The 20,114-nt window shown below is 37.5% G+C and overlaps 1 protein-coding gene across 2 annotated transcripts in view; it reads right to left on the reverse strand.

The window, feature by feature from the left end:
- gse1b (Gse1 coiled-coil protein b) overlaps positions 1-12,812 on the reverse strand; it is a 223,425-nt gene extending 210,613 nt beyond the window's left edge. For both annotated transcript variants that reach the window (XM_051134586.1, XM_051134585.1), the window contains exon 1: positions 10,371-12,812. In XM_051134586.1, the coding sequence (XP_050990543.1) occupies positions 10,371-12,539 (2,169 nt within the window). In that variant the 5' untranslated portion in view covers positions 12,540-12,812. The remainder of the gene's footprint in view (positions 1-10,370) is intronic.
- Between the last annotated feature and the right edge of the window lie 7,302 nt (positions 12,813-20,114).

Consider the following 20,114-nt stretch of genomic DNA (forward strand, 5'->3'; position numbering starts at 1 on the left):
TCATAATGCTTTGTCTGTAAATGACAGTTTTATATGAAATATGGGCATTGATACCATTGTGTATGCATTGACATTAGCCAATCAAAACAGTGGCCAATTGCTTAAAGGGATAGACTTAAGAGACTTAAAGGGATAGTTCACCCAAAAATGAAAATTCTGTCATTAAAGGAAAAGTCCACTTCCAGAACAAAAATGTACAGATAATTTACTCACCCCCTTGTCATGCAAAATGTTCATGTCTTTCTTTCTTCAGTTGATAAGAAATTATGTTTCTTGAGGAAAACATTCCCAAATTTTTCTCTATATACTGGACTTCAATGGTGCCCCCAAGCTTGAATTTCTAAAATGCAGTTTAAATGCAGATTTAAATGGCTCTAAACGATCCCAGCCAAGGAAAAAGGGTCTTATCTAGCAAAACGATCAGTCAATTTTTCTAACAAATTGACAATTTATATACTTTTTAACCTCAAACGCTCGTCTTGTCTAAGTCTGCGTGAACTGTTTTTTTTCCGGTTCAATATGGTCAATATGGTCAACACAGTCCCATCTCGTTTTCTTTCCCAACTTCAAAATCGTTTTACATCGCTGCAGAAGTGCCGACCCAGTGTTTACAATGTGAACATGCAGAGAAGATCAAACACCCTTTACAAAAAAGGTAAAACAGCAATGTAAGACGGTTTTGACGTTGAAGAAGAAAACGAGACGGGAGTTTTTCAACTGTATTGACCCAGATTACACAGACTACCCACGCGCATCGCAGAAACAGATAAGACCCTTCTTCCTCAGCTGGGATCGTTTAGAGCCATTTGAAGCTACATTTAAACTGCATTTTGGAAGTTCAAACTTGGGAGCACCAATAAAGTCTACTATATGGACAAAAATTCAGGAATGTTTTCCTCAAGAAACAATATTCCTTATCAACGGAAGAAAGAAAGACTAGAACATCTTAGATGAAAAGGGGGTGAGTAAATTATCTGTACATTTTTGTTCTGGAAGTGGACTTCTCCTTTAATTAGTCACCCTCATGTTTCGCCCTCATCTTCGGAATACAAATGAAGACAGTTTTGATAAAATCTGAGAGTTTATTGGCCCTGCATAGACAGCAATGCAACTACCACGTTCAAGACCCAGAAGGGTAGTAAGGACATCGTTAAAATAGTCCACGTGACATCAGCGGTTTAACCATACTTTTATTAAGCAACAAGAATACATTTTTTGTGCAAAAAATTAAAAATAAATAAATAATAATAATAATAAAGAAAATAACAACTTTATTCAACAATTTCTTCTCTTATGTGTCAGTCGTCATGCTTTCACAAGAGTACCGTGACGTCCATCTCTCTTAGTTCATCATTTGTACATTCTGGTTAAAATTAGTAAGGCTGGGCAACAAATTGCATGCCATTCTTCCTGTTGAAATCTTCAAATATGTACATGAAAACTGTTTTACGTATAGCATCTTTCTGCTTTTAAACAAGGCACTAAGGATCCGGGTTCTACATCAGAATGTAGCACCACACACACACGTCATGGTACTCTTGTGAACATCCGTCAGAGACTGACAAGAAAAGAAAAGAAATTGTTGAATGAAGTCATTATTTTTGCTTTCTTTGCACTCAAAAAATATCCTTGTAGCTTCATAAATTTACGGTTGAACCACTGAACATGGTAGTTGCATTGCTGTCTATGCAGGGACAGAAAGCTCTCGGATTTCATCAAAAATATCTTAATTTGTGTTCTGAAAATGAACAATGGTCTTACAGGTTTGGAACAACATGAGGGCCTTTAAAGGGCCCATAAATATACCTTTAAAGGACCTGCCCCTGAAAAACTGATTTGACATTTTTAGACAGAGGGTCAGAATGAGGTTTGAAAATAATAGTTCTATTCCAAATGGGCTTACCCTGAAAAACACCTTCACTGCATTGACCACCACCTGTGTGATCCTTAACCTCTTTTGACCCCTCATCTGTTGCCACTTACTAATGCCTTCATACTTTGACACAGTGACCCATGCATAAACACATTACTAAGAACTGTATAAATTCAAACAAGTCCACTAGGTTGCATTGCGCATGTGCTGAACTTGTCCATCTGCACTCATCCACTGTTGATTATGCTTTGAATACTGTTCAGACACAGCTGTGCACGAGATAAAGCAGAACCTGAAAAAAGATGACACTACTGTATTATGCTTTATAGCTGAATTCAGTTTATTCATAACTGATTCATTTATTGACACTATTATTAAATTGAACTGACTCAATTTGAATAACAACACTACTGTCTTCAGTAGAGCTGAACTTGTTTTATAATGAATTAACTTTACACAGTTATTAAAATAAACTTCAGCACTGAACTGACTGAAGCTGAACAATTACACTATTATCTTGCCACAGCTGCTTTACAGGAGAATTTGGATTTGTCTCATTTTTGAAGTTTGCATCATTCATTCTAATGCTTTGTGATAACAAGACTAAAGACTTCCTGTCGCTGTTATTCTCCAGTTGTGCAAGCTCTTTTTAACTGATTACTGCACTTTACAGAAACAGTGGACAGTATCTGTAACTTGCAAACCATGGGTGTTCAGTCATGGTTGTGGAGGTCCCGCACCTGCAGAGTTTAGCTCCAATTTGTCCTATACCATTCTTGCCTGGACAATTCTAGTAATCCTGAAGACCTAGTTTACAGTGGGTCAGGTGTGTTTTATTACACGGCAGGACAGTGGCCCTCCAGAAGAAGGATTGAATTCACCTGTTGTACACCAGTAGGGTGACCATACATCCTCTTTTCCCCGGACATGTCCTCTTTTTGGACCTAAAAAAAATGCATCCAGTTGGGATTTCTAAATCGCCCAGAATGTCTGGGAATCGCCATTCATTGTGTGTGTTTTTGAATTAAAGCCCTACATGGGACTATTTTCTTGATCCCGCTCTTGCTAAATTTCAGGCCATTACCACCTGCTCACGCTATCATTCTAATATTAAATATCATTTTTGCTCATCAGGGAGCCGCTATCATATGCAGAGTATTTAAATCTCTTTTGAATGAGCAGCTTTTCACTTTCACTTGCAATTTCGTGATCACACACACACTCTGTATAAAGGGAGCACACCTTAGAAGATCAGATATGAGCACTTTATCTGCTGAGCAGCAAATTCTCCAGCATGATTTGTCAGTCATCTCTCCTTACTCTTGTCTTGACCTATGATCAGTTAAATCTGATTCCTGCAGCTTGTGTTGGATGCAGGGTTGCCAAGTCCACATGTTTTTTTGCACAGAATTGGGCTGATTTTCTCACGTAGGTTAAATGCTTGAAATATTGAAATATTGAAATATTGAAATATTGTATACATTTAATTCACCACAAAAATAAAAAAAAATCAACAGTTTTATGCAAACTTTTCTCAGAACTGGAGTTGGACTTTTGTCTGTTGGATAACAATCTTAGCCTTGCTGGATAAGAGTTTAAAGCTATTCCTGATGGGACTCAGTGATGCTCTTTTATGTTGTTCTGATGTGTTTCTGATAATATTAGCACAGAGCTCAGGTCTAAACATAGAGTCTATCACTCCAGCAGCAGGTCCTGATACATCTCCCATTACACCAGTGCTATTTTAGACATACCCAGAGACAAACAGCAATTCTGCATTTTATCTCTTCTCACAGACATATAGACAGGCAAGAGGAAGAGAAAAGGGCTACTTAGAAAAAAACATTTCACACTAGTAAGAAACCACCTCCTTCAAAGGCATACGAATCTGGACAACATGAGAAAAAACGCAGTAACTGTTCTTTTCTGCCCTACATGTGCCAGTCAAGACTTTATTATTATTAAATATCACTACATCCTTTAGATTGATAGCATAAAATGAGTCTGTCACAAGCTGTAAAATTCAGCTTTGCCAGGATGTGACGTAAACAAAACACCACTGGCTATTTTTTTTTTAAAAAGAGGATGAGCCACTTGAAATGTCCCACCTCAGTCCTGTTTTAGTGAAAATTACGTCAACATATTCAATAACTATATGCGTTTTAAGACACTTCATTAGAACTTTAAGAACCCATATTGCTAGACAACCAATAAAGACCAACCTGCTTGCATCTTGCCAGCCTGTTGGCCGAAGCTAACTTTTCACATCCTAAAAGTGTGAATTATACTCACATCTGACCAGGATCTGACAGCATTTTATTTGAAATCCAATGAGAAATGCTAGGGCTCTACGCAAAATAGAGAAAAATGAATCTATATCCCAGTCTTACTCATAATTTTGGCTTGGGACGCTGCATACAACAGCTGCTGTCTTTGAAATGGCTCTCTATCATACTTTTACATGTGCACTCTCTCCCTCTCACACACACAGATGTTCGCCCTGACATTATATCCAGCACTCTAACACCTGCTCAACCATAATCGCTACCATGCTACCACAACTCAAAAATCTCTCACAGCTCAGATGACCACAGGCTGCCCATCTGTTTTTTCTTGCAAGGCCACCTTCTGACCATGGGTGACCTCTGCCATATGAATACTCAGAGCTGACTATCGACCACACGTAATACTCACGTAAAAATACAGTGGAGAAAACATTAGAAACACTGGAAGAATGATGCCATTAAACAATCATGTTACCAAATCTTAAAGACTTGCTGCTGCTAAGATATACAAGACATGCTGCAACAAGCATGTAAAGCTTTCACTCTTAGAAGAAAAGGTTACAAACGGTGTCACCTTTTCAAGAGTATAATTTTATACTTTATTTACCTCTAAAAGACGTACATTAATACCTTAGAGGTACATATTAATACCGAAATAGTACCTAAATGGCACATATCAGTACCTTTTGAAAGGGTACTGCCCCACTTTTTGTTTTTTGTAGAGTGTAGGGAGGAGGATGGCAGAGAAAAGCACTGGTTTTAATTTTTGGTGACACTTTAGTCTAGAGACCTACTCTTGCTATTAACTAGTTACTTATTAGCATTCATAATACTAGCATATTGGCTGTTTATTAGTACTTATGAAGCACATATTAATGTCTTATTCTGCGTGACCATATTTTAGATTCCTTAATACTAATTCATACCTAAATTTAACAACTACCTTCCTGAATATTATAATCAGCAAATTTGGAGTTTAAAGTGTGACCTCTTTTTTTTTTTCTTCCTTTTTTTTCTTGTTAATAAATCTGCTACATTTATCACAGATCTGGTTTTTGCTTCATCATTACTCACTTGCACCTTTTGCAGTTTTAGCTCTATGCACTTAACTTTTTAAAATTTAAAGCTACATTTATAGCAGTTACTATTTTTCACTATAAACAGTGAGTGATTTGAGATAGATCTCATTCTTGCTGATTTATTCAAGTGATAAAGTAACTTTATCTGCCACTATCAGTCCTGGCATTCTGTAGATAAATTGCTAAATGAATGAACGATTCCAGAAACAGCCTTATTGTATATGCATTTGTAGGCATTTCCCTTTGAAAAGAAAAAGTTAGTAAATATAATGATTTTTGAAATAAAGTTTTCTTAAAATTATAATTTTTATACTATATGTATTAATAGTATTTTATGGCGTATCCATGTGAACCTACTAGAGCGTCTCATTCTAGCATTTAATGCTGAGCAGAACTCTGGCCTTGACGTCTCAGAAGAGCTGAAACAGGATAGATGCATTCTCACTAGGATGTAGCCTTCTGTTTGAGAAGCACCCAATATTAAAGCACACTGTTTCCACCTTTCTCCTCTGATGTTTTTATAAACTTTTTTTATAAACTTTCCTCTTTGAGTAGTTCTTAAAAGCAAATGCCCAAACTTTGAGTGTTGCCACCTAGAGGACCCACCAAACAGTGCAGTCCATTTCAGGTTACATGCACAGATGCAGAGTTCAGACACGCAAATGTGCATGAGACTACAAAATGTGGATTGTAAGCGAACAGTCTAAGCATACTCAGCTGATGACTACATTCATTTCGCATACACTGTGCAGGTGAAAAGTTGTCAGCTGAAGAATTCTTTCAGCTTCAGTCATACCACACAAACAGCTCTACAAAGGATGTACCTCATCTGAACACGAGCAGGAAAAAACACACGTCTGATAATCACACCACTCATTCAAATAAGTGGAGAAGGCCTTACCAAAAATAGTGAGAGACAGAATGATAACATCATTAATAAATAAATGCATCAACTCTAAATAAGAATTTGACAAGCCAAAATGTATTCAGCAAATATGCAAAAAAAAATTCTATATCCACATGAGGATGTATATGAGGTCAAATATTTTCCATATGAGACCAGAATGTCAAAAAAAAATCAGACGTTTAAAATCGTAAACCTTGAAAATAAATTTTTGCTTGATGAAAACTTGATATTTAAAACCTGAGATTTTGCCACAAAAATATCAAATGAACGATACACGTTATGTAGTGTCACACTGTCAGCACATAATAAAAAGTTTTAATTTTTAATTGAAAATAATGAGTCTTTCTGACATTTATAAAACTATAAAACATTAAAAATTAAACAAGATACAGAATCAAATTTACATGAGAAGTAACACTGCATATAATATTAACACTTGTTTTTATAAGGCTTTTTATTTGTTTAATGTGTTTACACAAACTGTTATGTGATCTTTTGGACATTTTTGTCTTTTTCAGGTTTTTTTTTTTTGTTTTTTTTTTTATATAATTTTGCCTGTGTTATTGCCAGGTGCATAAATTTTGGCACAGGTGTGTACTTTTATTGGAATTTTACTATTTTACCCTCATTTCCTTTAATAAATCTGTTTTGCACTAGGTACAAAAATAGTTCCTCTCAGGACCTTGAGGGCAAAAATGTCCCCATTGAAACGCATTAAAACTGCTATTTTTAATCACAGTGCCATTTAACTGTAAAATGATGCAATTTTTGTTAACAGACTTTCATTCTGTTGGCAAGGCTTCAAAATTAAATTTTTTACAATTTTTTTTTTTACCAGATTTGGCCAATAAAGCAAATACTTGCTTCATTCCTGTTTTCTGCTTCTGCATATTATAGAGCCAAGTGGATAAATAATGCAGCTATATTTCTCCTCTGTGTTGGTATGGATGTTAGAGTGTGGTTTGTATGTGTGTCATAAGAAATTGTGTATGTGTGTTCTTGTACTATTTGAGAGAGAAAACTCTACTGTAAATCACAAATTCAACCACTGTGTGCACCAGTGACGTTTTGCTGGCATCTAATGGGAAAAATATGGTACTGCGCCCAAACAAAATCTTACTGAAAGCTCATTTTTTGACATATCAACCTCAAATTTGAAACACAACTTGTTTAGATTTATAGCTTTGATTTTCTAGCAAGTTTAAAGTTCAACATATTTCATAAAATATATATTTTATATAAAATATGGTTCATAAAGCATTTTCAGAAACTTAAACCTCTATAACTTGTTTTGGTTTCACTTTTTAAACTTTTTCTACTTGAACCATAATCTGCCATGGGTCTTCTTTAAAATGAGCTTCAAATTTTTATGACAGTTTTTTGACATGGACATTTTTGTCCACTAAGGACCTATGTGTAACTTTTTTATTGCATCAATAAAACAAAAGTTACACATGGGTCTTTAGTGTTAAAACAGTAGAGTAAAACAGCAGTAGAGTTAAAACGACTGAAATTCAGCCTGTATGTAAAGAAAATCAAAGCCATAAATCTAAAGAAGTTGTGTTCCAAATCTGAAGTTGATATCTCAAAAATTAGCTTTCAGTAAGATTTTGTTTGATCGCGGTACCAGATTTTCGGCATTAGATGCCAGCAAAACTTCAATGGTGCACACAGTGATTGGATTTGTGATCTGCAGTAGAGTTAAAACAACTGAAGGGTTAAAACAACTGAAATTCTGCCTGTATGTAAAGAAAAAACTGTTGCAATGAAGATACATTTTTTTAATTATTTCAAGAAAACTAAATTTATCTTGTTTCAATCTTGTTAAGGATTTTTAGATACATGTTACTCGACATGCTCAACAACGTAATTTTTGCAGTGCATGTTGTCACTGCAATAATGATGAAACTGACAGGCAAATAATAATATTCAGACGTAAATTCATTCAAGTATAAATGTATGAACGTAAAGCTAGTAATGAATTCAGTGTATTGAAGCCTCTCCTCCATTCATATCAATGAAAAAGCTGTCAAACACCAAACAAGAAGCGCCTGAGACATCTCACAGGTATCGCACACTGGACGCATTCTAATCATTACTAGTAGACAAAAAAAAAATTACTTTAAGAATAGGCGAAGTTTGAAATGAGTTTGAATTTAGGTGTTTGAAAAAAAACAAAACAAAACAGTAGATAAATGATAAAAACAAATGTATATTATTGTATATCATATGACTGTATATATTCAGATATTAAGATTTCATCTGTTATTGGACATTTGCTTGTTCATTTAAACTGTAGTGTTATTTTATTTATCTCACTTAATAAAAATTTTAACACTTATTTCTAATTTTCATTTTTCAATTCAATTTATTTTTTTCTCTTTTTAGTCTCTCTCTCAAACTCCAAACAGTAACTTGCTTTACATTATTCCTAAAATATGCGGACCAGTGCATGCACACTTCTCCTTATATGACTGCCACAACCAGAGCTATTTGGTATCCATGACTAGCGCAGAGCATCTGCATTTAACTTCCAGAGAATAGCTTCCTGTATGCCAGGAAATACGAGAGTATATCATGAGGAAGTGTTAGAGAAATAAGGAGCAGGGTAGACGAAAGCAAAACAGGGTCATCTTTCATACATTAGCAAGGCTCCCAGCTGCGACTAAATTGTGCATTTTGTTGTGGCTAAAATTTGTTAGCGGTCACACTGGTGCGTCTATAAAGTTGGTCAACTGTATGATTAGACTATGCGCTTTTATTTCTTCTGCATATGCAAAAAATTAAATGTTGAACACTCCAAAAGTGAAACAAAACAGCGTTATCCATTTGAGCCGTTATTTACCAGCTCAGAGCAGGTGCATTTAATGTCAGAGTGATCTCGACTACATAGCATAATTTATAAACAATGCTTTGGTGTCCAGTGAGAAGTTCTTCAGTTCAGCACCGAAAATCGAACTAATTTTGTTTCGGTGATTAAAACTAATTTAAAACCAGCCTCAAAATTCTCAGCAATGAGCACAAGAAAGCAGGTCAAAGCATTGTGTCATCTACAAACAAGTTTTCGGCCCATAAATCACTATCTTTGCAAACATTTACCATGGATTTACTGTGGTAAACTGTATTAACCATGGCATTTTGTCAGGAATGTGGTATTAACTGTTATGTTAGTCATGTATCTTGTACTAAATTTATTAAGGGAGTATAATTTATTATTATTATTATTATTATTATTTCTTCATAACAAATACCAGTTTTATAGAGACCAAATAGTTAAAAAACATAATTACTTTCCACCATTGTAGTGAGGAGCCAGGATTTACCTGTATGGTGTACAACCTGTTAAAAGTATGAATACTGTGGAAGAATTATAATAAAAAAAAATATCAAAAGGCAAACCCAAGATGTTAAATGTGTATTTAAATAAGACAAAATATATAATATTATTGGTAATTTGTGTCCTTTATTACTAGTTCCCCCATCCCCACAGGTGCAAATAAAGTGCTGATGCCACCAACTGTAAAACTTGTTAGCACTGCTCTCATATGCAAGTCTGGAGCCCTGCGGTAAAAAAACAAAAAAGCTAAACATGTAGCTTCATACAAACATATGAGAAAAAATATGCTTTTGTACTACCTGGATATTAAGATATTTTGACAACACGTGAATAGAGCTATTTACAGTCTAAAAACCCAGAGTGTCCCTCACAATATGTGATTTTGTTTGTAACATCCTCAAAATACACACAAAATCTACCACACACACGCACCAGGAGAACTACAAAAGCTTGAGTTGGCCACTGTGAAGAATGTTTAAACAGAGCTTACAACTACTAGACTGTCTGCAAAATGTTTATTTCTTTAATGCGACAGGCTCCATACTTTTTCTACCCCCTGCCTGTTACGGCCGCCCCACTCACTAGAAAGAACAGCAGCCTGCCATAAAACTTCAGTTTCAACACTTGGCTCACTCACTCATCAGTGCATCAGATGAACTTTTGCATGCTGGCCCAGAAAGAGCTCCAGCCAAAGCTGCCTAATAAACTGTACTAACTGAGGCCCCAGAAGGCTCTGAAAGACCCTCTAGCGGTTGATAGAAAAAAAAATTGTAATCTAAGGTTATAATGATTTTCTAAACGTGTAAAATTGCTTGTAACTGAATGGAGTATGCAACAAGAGACGAAAGAATATAATGGAAAGCAGTCTGGCCCATAACATTGTTCTTACCTTGTTTTGTGTGATTCCACTAACCGGCTTCATGTTCTGCCCAGCCAGCACCATGGACTTACATTCCAAACAGGAGCCAATTGTTAACTGCTTGCCATTGTCAATTACCAGGGTCTGGCTGACCCTTGGAGCATAGAGGAATACGGGTAAGCGGTCAACGCACACTGCTTTCAGTCCGAGAGGTCTCTTCTTCTCTTTCCTGCAGAAGAAGCAGATGAAAGTGTTGCAGTTATACTGACGAGCCCAGGGGCTGCTGGACGGGCCTGATTCTGAGCCCTGACTCTCATGTTGGGTCCACTGGCCCAGCAGGTCATGGTAGCAAAGTGCACAGGCAGACACAAGGCCTGTGGCATCAGCAGGGCGGGCACGGGGAGCGGGAGGGTGGACAGTTAGAAAGGGAAAAAAGGGTTCTCGCTCCCCACAACGCCCTGGAGGGTTAACGTGAAGCTGATACTCGGTTCCTCCAGACAGCTCCTCCCCACACAAGTAACAGATGGAGGTGTGGCTTGCGGTTGTTGTGGCAGTCTGAGAAGGGGTCGACAGGGGTCCTCTGGGGGGGGATACCAGGACTCCTCCCCTTCCCATGGCCAGGTGGTATCTTTCAAGGAACGTGGTGACGGAAGTAATGAGCTCCTCGCGTAGACAGAGGCAGTACTCTGCCCAGACCCCTTCCAAGATGCTGTGACACGCGACACAGCAGTGTACCCTTCCATTCCGCATACTCTGAGCATTTGGAGGGCATGGTAGCAGATTTATGAATGGAAAATACATTGCACTGCGGGCTTTACTTGCACCAGCATGGGTGTATGCCATCCTGACCTCTCGCCCGCAGTCCTGTCCACATAGGTAGCAGGCCTCCCTGCGATTCTGTGACGTGGAAGGCAGCGGATGGATTTTTGGTAGTCTATCACCACATTCATTCACGGCAGGCGGAGAAAGATGTGTTGCAGTGCCCGTGTTGAGGGGCACTACATAGAGTCGCTGGAGAACAGGAACATCTGCAAGCTCAAACCCTTGCCACTGCTGCATGAGGGATGAGTGGCAAGTGGTACACACCAGAGTGTATCCACCAAGGCTAAGGGGCACCGCACCAGGTGGAGGGGTATGGAGCCACAGAAAAGGGAAGAATGGTTCACTGGATGCCCTCTCCTGCTTTTGTACAAACACCCTGAAGCGGCCTCCTGTTGAAAGTCTGCTTCCACAAATATAACAGACACATTCATCAGCAGAAAAACTGGAGTGACATTTGGTTGCTTGACTCCTCTCTACATCTAAGTGAGACGATGCTGCGCGCTCTCGCTCGTCATCGCTGGTGATGTTGATATCGCAGCTGTCAGGCGCGTCCGAATCACCGGTGGACGCGTGTATCCACTGCTTATCACACGTGATGATGCCGTTATCCTGCAGCGGTGTGCGCATAGACAGACTGTCATACTGCTGGAGAGCCATGGACACGGATGAATGCGATGTGTGATTGATGATTTTAGTCGCACGCCGATCTGATTTCGCTTCGTCCTGACCTGTGTAAACTCTGGGTGGATATCGCACTGACTCGGGACTGCTCTTAACACTCATTGTGCTCTTTCTGCTGCCTTCTCTTGATGCTTTATTAGACGCACGGATACCTGTTGCGTTATTGCTATTCATTACACACGTTGACAGGTCCAAGTCCTGCTCGGACAGGTCATTATCAGAGAATGAAGAAATGTCCGACTCATTGGCGTCGTAATTGCTAACGCTCATTCTTCGCTCCAGATCGTATGTAATGTTCCGTAAGTCGCACTGGTATGGTCTCTTGAGCCAGTACATGCGCTTCTCGATAGGCGTCCTGTTGCGCTCGAATGAGTTCCACTGTTCGCGCAGAAAGCAGTGGCACACAGCGCACACCAGAGCGTCCCCATCCGGACCGATCTCCGGCGCGCCAGGAGCCGGGTCCTGGCCTTGCAGAAAAGGGAAAAACGGGCCATCCTTTTCACGTTGGTATTTTACCTGTAAGCTCAGCTCTTTCCCCGGGGTTACACCGCTTCCACAAATGAAGCAGTGGATGAAGAAGATCCCGTTGCGCTCGGGTCTGCACACGCTGCCGGACAGAGCGCTCTCCTCCCCCGGTAAAGCCAAAGCCATTCGCTGTTGCGCCTTGGAGATCGGCGTGAGCTCCGGATCGTTCATACTTCCATGCGTAATAGCTTCAGAATCACATGCAGCGTGATTTCAAACCCAGTAACATTCTTTGTGCGTTTTCTCATATATGTAGCGCCATTGATCCCGCGGAAAAACTCGATTGCTCTACAAACTTGCTCGCTCTGGCGATTTTAGGTTTGTGTGTCTGTGCAACAATCTAGAAAAGCACAATGAGCAGCCGTTTGGAGTCACATCCTCATAGGCGGCGGTGTAATCCGTGTGCTGTTAGAGAGCAGAAAGTCTTATTGAAGTTGCTTGGCGAAGTTTCCTCACACTGTGGCTGTGAGACCACTGAACACAGCGCCATCTCTCTCTCTCACTCACTCAGTCACACTCACACACACACTTACGTTTAACTATATTAGTCAGGACGTCTCGTAGACTTCTATTATTTTTATATCAGGTTATTTTCTAGTGCCTAACCCAACCCCTACCCCTAAACTTAACCCTCACAGAAACACGTGCAAAACACTAGATTTAAATAGCAAGGTCAGGCTTTTAAGGTCAGGCACACCAGTCGGTATTCAACAGGTTTCACTTTTAGTGAGGACATTTTTAAATGGTGAGACATTAGACTCTCACTCGTACCCCCAAACTCTATAGAAACGTACAAATAATACACTTACTGTATTATATATATATATATATATATATATATATATATATATATACATATATTCATATATATATATATATATATACATATATACATATATATATATATATACACACACGCACACACACACACCAATTCTCACAATTAACTAGCTGCTTATTAGCATGCCTATTATTAACATATTGGCTGTTTATTAGTACTTATAAAGCACATATTCTGCAAGACCATATTTAACAACTCCTTTCCTATATATTAATAAGCAGCAAATTAGGAGATTATTGAGGCGAAAGTTGCAGTTAATGGTTTGTAAATAGCGAGAATTTGACCTTTAAATAAAGTGTGACCATGTATGTATAATAAATTTAAAAAACCTACACACTATTTTGTACCATTAATCACTGAATGATGATATAGCCAATTCTGCATTTCTGAAGTACTTCAAACATATGAGTATAAACAACACCAATTTTTAAGAACTGTTACGTGTAAGTCTTGGAAATGTGTTGACAGTGCTCAAATATGTGTGTGTGTGTTTTTTTTTGTTTTTTTTTTCAGCTTTGAGGGCTAAACCAGAATGGAGGTGTTAGCATAAATCATTAATTCACGAAAAATATAGTAACCTTTGAGATTCAATGACCTGAAGTTCAGGTAACACTCGATAACACTAAAAGGACATCATATTATATACTTAAATATTTATTATATATTATATACATATTATATGGAGCAAACTGATTGCCTTGTGCTGTATCTAGGTCATTAATGGTATTCAGTGCCTTCTGGACATCATAAAGTTTAGAAAAATTACATGTGTGTATTCATGAAAGGGAGTATGATTTTGGTTCAGGTTAAACATTTATGAAACAAATTCAGAAAGGGATGACTAAAAATGTCCACCTTAGGGGACAAATAAACAGTTTGGACGACTTTAAATGCATTTAATTTAAATTTATGGGTATTGTAATTGCTATCTTATGAAACTCATGGCAGAAAAACACAACCTCCAGAGGGCGCACCTTCCAAATAAAAAACAGTATATTGATTAGGTGTGTGTAGAATAGTGGGCCCTAGTGAGGAAAATGAGAACGGCAATGTTAGAGAAATGAAGTAAATGCAATGAGGAATAAAAGCATTATAAAAGATGTCCAGTGTGAGCATGACACTACATCTTGCACCAAGGATCATGGACCCGAGGAGTATGCATAAATATTGATTATTCTTTAGACTGATGGGGAGAGCAAGCTGAAGAACAAAAAGGAATAAATGGAAACAAAAAACATGCAGATGGGCCTGAATTTACTGCCTCTAGCTCTGTTTGACATGCACACAGACGTGCACAGAGCACTGAATTGGTTGAGCAGTTTCAAACTTTATCTGACTGCTGATGGCATTAAAGATAATGCTCAAAAACATGCATTGCTGCTTCATGCATTGCTGAGTAGTTCATTTCTGCAAGACATAAGACAATGGAAGACTCTGACCTTGATTACTCAAGTTGAATAAACTGAAAGAGTGTTTTATTCTGTAGAAAAATATTTCAGCACGTGGTACAAGAGCAAGGCGAATCTGTGGTTCATTTCTAAGCAGATTAAAGCTATTTGTCTTGTGACTTTGGTGATCACAAAGAGGATTTTATCTGTTGTCAGGTCATGGACAAATGCACTTCCTCTGCACTTCGAAGATGATTTCAAACATCTCACATCTCCAATTTCCATACAAATACAAACAAACAAATAACGTAAATCAAGTGACAAGGTCTCAAATGCCAAAATACCAGGACATCATAAATGGTGCATGCAAGTGTAGTAGGAACAGAACAGTATAGAGCTATAGAGTAGAGAGCACATTTCTGAAAATACTAAATGACCCATTTTTTTAGAATCTGTTACATGGATTATGAACCTCTTACAAGCGGTGAGCAAGAGGGTATTATTTTGCCATCATTGCCTATACCACACCATGTTACGGCACAGTATGTGATAATCTGAGTTCTCAGTAAAAATGGATGACAGACCAAGAAAGTAGAGGTGGATTTGCGAGTAGTTAGTAGGTGGATTTGTGCTTACTTTAGACATCTGGACAAACAGAAGAGGAAACAACTTTCTGGGTGTTGTGGAAAATTACTTTGATAAAGTTTTTAATGGTCACACAGTGCTGCAGTCTTTCTTATTTGCTGTTCAACAACCAGCTCCATATAAAATTGCCAGAGGACTAGACAGTCTGTCAGAAAGGCTGTGTAAACATGGGCTTGAATGAGAACAGCCTCTTCAGACTTCAAAGGACCAGGAGACAACCTGTGACATTAGATGATTATGTTAGACAGTTGCCTCAACGGAACAAAGAAAATCTCCAGAAATGTCTCAGGACACTGCGCTGAGTCATCAAGGGTGTTTCAAGTTTTTTTGTGTTCTGTATTAAAAACTATTAGAAGTATAAAATTTGAGTCACAGTTTATTTTAAGGTTCAGTTAGCAATGTCATTTTTAAGTTTAGTTCTGGGGTAAGATTAGGGGTTTTAAAATACGGTCATGCAAAATAATAAAATAAGTACTAATAATCAGCCATTATGCTAGTGATATGCATGGTAGTTAATAATGAAAACTGTTCCTCAAAATAAAGTGTTACCAAAATGTGTTTGTTAAATAATTGCTGAATTAATAGATAATGTGTTTTAAAGTGTAAAGTATCAGTAATTTTGTGTTAAACGATGATATTTTTTTTTAAGTTACCTTTATTTCTGTAGCATTAAATAAAGCTAAAGTGCCAAAGCAGCTTCACAGAGATAATCAGAAAAGAGAAGAAGCAATTATTTAATAAATAATTTTGATAGACAAGGGAGATTTGAAATCAGTCTATAGTTAAATAATTCTCGAGAATCTTGGGTCTTAAGTCTTGAATATTAACTTTATTAACAGCCAACTTGAAAGTTTTTAGGATCCTAATAATCCTAGGAACTAACATCTCCCAGGACCTGAAGTGGGACATTCACATTGACAGTTTTACTCTGCTGTTATTGAGTCAGTTCTGTGCTCTTCTATAACTGTCTGGTTTGGGGCAGCCAGCAAATCAGATATAAGAAGACTGCAGTGGACTGTTAGGACAGCAGAAAGGATCATTGGTGTTCACCTGCCCAACCTTCAGGACTTGTATAACTCCAGAGTGAAGAAACGGGCAGGAAACATCATCAAAGACCCCTCTCACCCCGGACACAACCTGTACTTCTCCCCTCAGGCAGACGCTACAGATCTCTGAGCACTAGAACATCTAGGCATAAAAACATTTTTTCCCCCATGCCATCTCCAGCTTAAACAGCTAAAACATGAACACATTACCTGCATTCTGCAATGAAATTCTGTAATTTTTTTCCATCTCTAATTATTGCCTCTTTTTCTAGTATTATGTAAATACGCACATCTCTTTATTTATACAGCTGTATAGAGTAAATAATGCACAAATCTGTACATAAATCTGTTCCAGATTCTTACACATTATTATTCATTTTAAGTCTTTATTTAAATGTTTTTTTTGTTCTCATGTCAGATATGTATGTATGTATGCATGCATGTATGTACCAGGAGCACCTTAAAAAAAACACAACAAATTCCTCGTATGTTTGTGCACACCTGGAGAACAAAGCCAATTCTGATTATGATTCCGACGAGTTTATAATATTAAGAAGAAGTTCTACAATTTCAAGAAACATCTCTCTTACATGTTTATACGAACATATATGTTGTTGATTAAGAGGATTTAACAAACTTAGACAATTCTTCCTGTCCTATTGCAGGGAATGATTGAAATTGTTCCTTTAGGGATCTATATTACACAGTCTGAAGATGCTGATGCTTTATTTCTTGTTTATTTAGCTGACAAATACAGGGGTTGTGTTTGTTTTCTTATACCATGGTGTCGAACTGTTACATTTAATTTTCTTTACCCCAAAAGAATAGTTTCTGTTGCAACATCAAGTTTTTCTAAACAATCTAATATGCTGAGTATACTGTAGACAAATCAGGAAGTTTATTTACAAATCAATCTTTAGTGGTAGAAGTGATAGCTCTATTATGTATGTAAAAAGAGTTGATTTTGGAGCCTTGGCTAATCAGAGTATACAAGAGACTAGATAATAATTTTAAATGTCATCACTCTGCTGCAGAATTTCAGTGTCAATGACACTCAATGTCAACATCTGATTCTATCTGACAGTATCAAATCTAATGTATTATTATGATAATAAGTGGGTTCTGAAACATGTTATCTAACTTCAGCTCAAACTGTCATAGCAACACCCAACTTAATCACTTGCATTTTATACATCTTATGCACATTACCATTCCAGTCATGATATTGTTTTAGTAGTTGTTGATTACTCTTGTTGATCTTTTGTTCATAACATTTATTTTATTACACTTGTGCATTGTGGTATTCAAAGTATTTTATTACACATGTACAGTAAGAGGCTCTCCAAATTAATGATATCTCACAAATCCTTCAAACTGGTCAGATTACAAACTCCCTCCATTCTTTTTCTTTCTTTCTTTCTTCCTTTATTCAACAATCATAACATCCAGTTCTCATCAAGTGACCTGAGTATGCATCTGTTATGGAGCGAACGAGACGAGAAGCGGGCGGATCCATACGCAAGTTTTTATTCATAGACAGAGACACGGTCATACATAGGCATGGGTCGAACACCGGCACACAGATACAAACAGGGCAAGACACAAGAGTAATCCAGGGACAGGCGAGGGTCGATCGGCGGCGAATGTAATCCAAGGGTCGATGTAAACGGATAATCCAAACAGAGAGTCTAAAGTTCAATCGAGGGATAACCAGAGTCCGAAATGGAAAGCGAAAGGGTTAATCCACGACAGGCGAAAAGACCAGGGCAGGCTGAAGACGAGATAACCAGGCTAGGATCAAGACATGAATACACAGACTATGAAACTCGAAATGGCCCTGTAATGTAGCTAACACTTCGCGAGTGCTAAACACTATACAATACTCAGCCCAGAATGATGGTGACGGCCTCATATTTATACAGAGTGTGATTGGCTGCAGCTGTGTGCATAAAAAGAGAGGTGGAGCATGGAAAATGTAGTCCAGGGTGTGGTGCAACAGTCTGTGTAGTGAAAACAGCAGGTGGCAGTAATGCAACAGTATGGATGCCAGCTGCTGTAAAACACTAAAGAAGAAGAAGAAACAGTCTGTGGAGTGTGAGAGTTAATATGAAGCACAGGAGACCTCTGGTGGACAGGACAGGATAGGACTCATGACAGTATCATTCTCGAGAAGCATCTCACTGCAGCCTGTGGTGGACATCCAACCCGGCCCACATCCAAGCGTTACGTCACAAACCACGTCCAAATACGTCAAATTCTCATTCATTTTGAAACAGGAAGAAGCATCCATGACATTGTTTGCGTTGTTTGCCAACTGCTAAAAAGTTATTGTTGTTCGCTGTGTCGGTAAGAAAAAAATCTTCATCAAGTCTTAAAACATTGACAACTTTAGGAATGCGTGCGCCATTTGTGTGCATGTGCATAAACAACAGTTTGTATGTGTATGTGTTTTGAACTTCTTACAGACACGTTATTACCCAGCTAGCAACAAATATATTATGTGTATGTTTGTGTAAGTGGGTGGGTGAGTGTTGTTGTGTTTTTGGGGGGGTGGCAGTGTATACAAAAATTGCACGTTCATTCAGCATTCATTTTATGTCATAAAAAAAATGTAAGAATCAGTGCACTGTTTGTGTGTACAGTATGTGGGGTTCAGGTCAGGCATGTTGGCTAGCCAATCAAGCATAGTAATATCATGGTCAGCACTTGGAAGTGGTTTTTGCACTGTGGGCAGGTGTTAAAGTCCTGCTCAAAAAGGAAATCAGCATCTCCATAAAGCTTGTCAGCAGATGGAAGCATAAAGTGCTCCAAAATTTCCTGGTAGATGGCTGCATTGACTTTGGACTTGATATAACACAGTAGACCAACACCAGCAGATGTCATGACACCCCAAATCATCACTGACTTCAGAAACTTCACACTGGACTTCAAGCAGCTTGGATTCTGTGCCTCTCTATTCTAATACTGGATTTTTGACTTTCATGAGCTGTAATCTCTAATCATCAAAAAAAAAAAATTTTTGAAATGTTTTACTTTACGTGTAATAAATCTAGAATATATGAAAGTTTTAGTTTTTGAAATAAGTTTCAAACAAAAAATTAACTTTTTCACAATATTCATGAGACAAGAGATGCACCTGTAGATAGATAGATAGATAGATAGATACCTGTGATTTCCTGTGACCTTTTAGCATTACTCCAGTTACATGATCCATCAGAAATCATTCTAATATTCTGATTTGCTGCTCAAAAAACAGTTATTATGTTGAAAAAAGCTGAGTAGAATTTTTCAGGTTTCTTTGATGAATAGAAAGTTCAGAAGAACAGTATTTATCTGAAATTAAAAAAAAAAAAAATTAACATTATAAATGTCTTTATCATCACTTTCGATCAATTTAAAGCATCCTTGCTAAATAAAAGTATTCATTTCTGTAATTTCTGTAATATACTGACTCCAAGCTTTTGAATGGTATAGTGTATAATGTTACAAAAGCTTTTTTTATTTCAGATAAATGCTGATCTCTGGATCCATTCATCAAAGAATCCTAGAAAAAAACACTTAGCTGCTTTAAGTATTGATAATAATAACAATCAAAAATGTTTCTTGAGCAGCAAATCAGCATAACAGAATGATTTCTAAAGGATCATGTGACACTGAAGACTGGAGTAATGATGGTGAAAATTTAGCTTTGATCACAGGAATAAATTACATTTTAAAATATATTCAAATAGAAAGCAGTTATTTTAAATAGTAAAAATGTTTCTCATTATTACTGATTTTGCTGAGACTTCTTTAAAAAACAATAAAAATCTTACTGTTCAGAAAC

Source organism: Labeo rohita, chromosome 18 (genome assembly GCF_022985175.1).
Source record: "Labeo rohita strain BAU-BD-2019 chromosome 18, IGBB_LRoh.1.0, whole genome shotgun sequence".
NCBI classification, from domain to species: domain Eukaryota; kingdom Metazoa; phylum Chordata; class Actinopteri; order Cypriniformes; family Cyprinidae; genus Labeo; species Labeo rohita.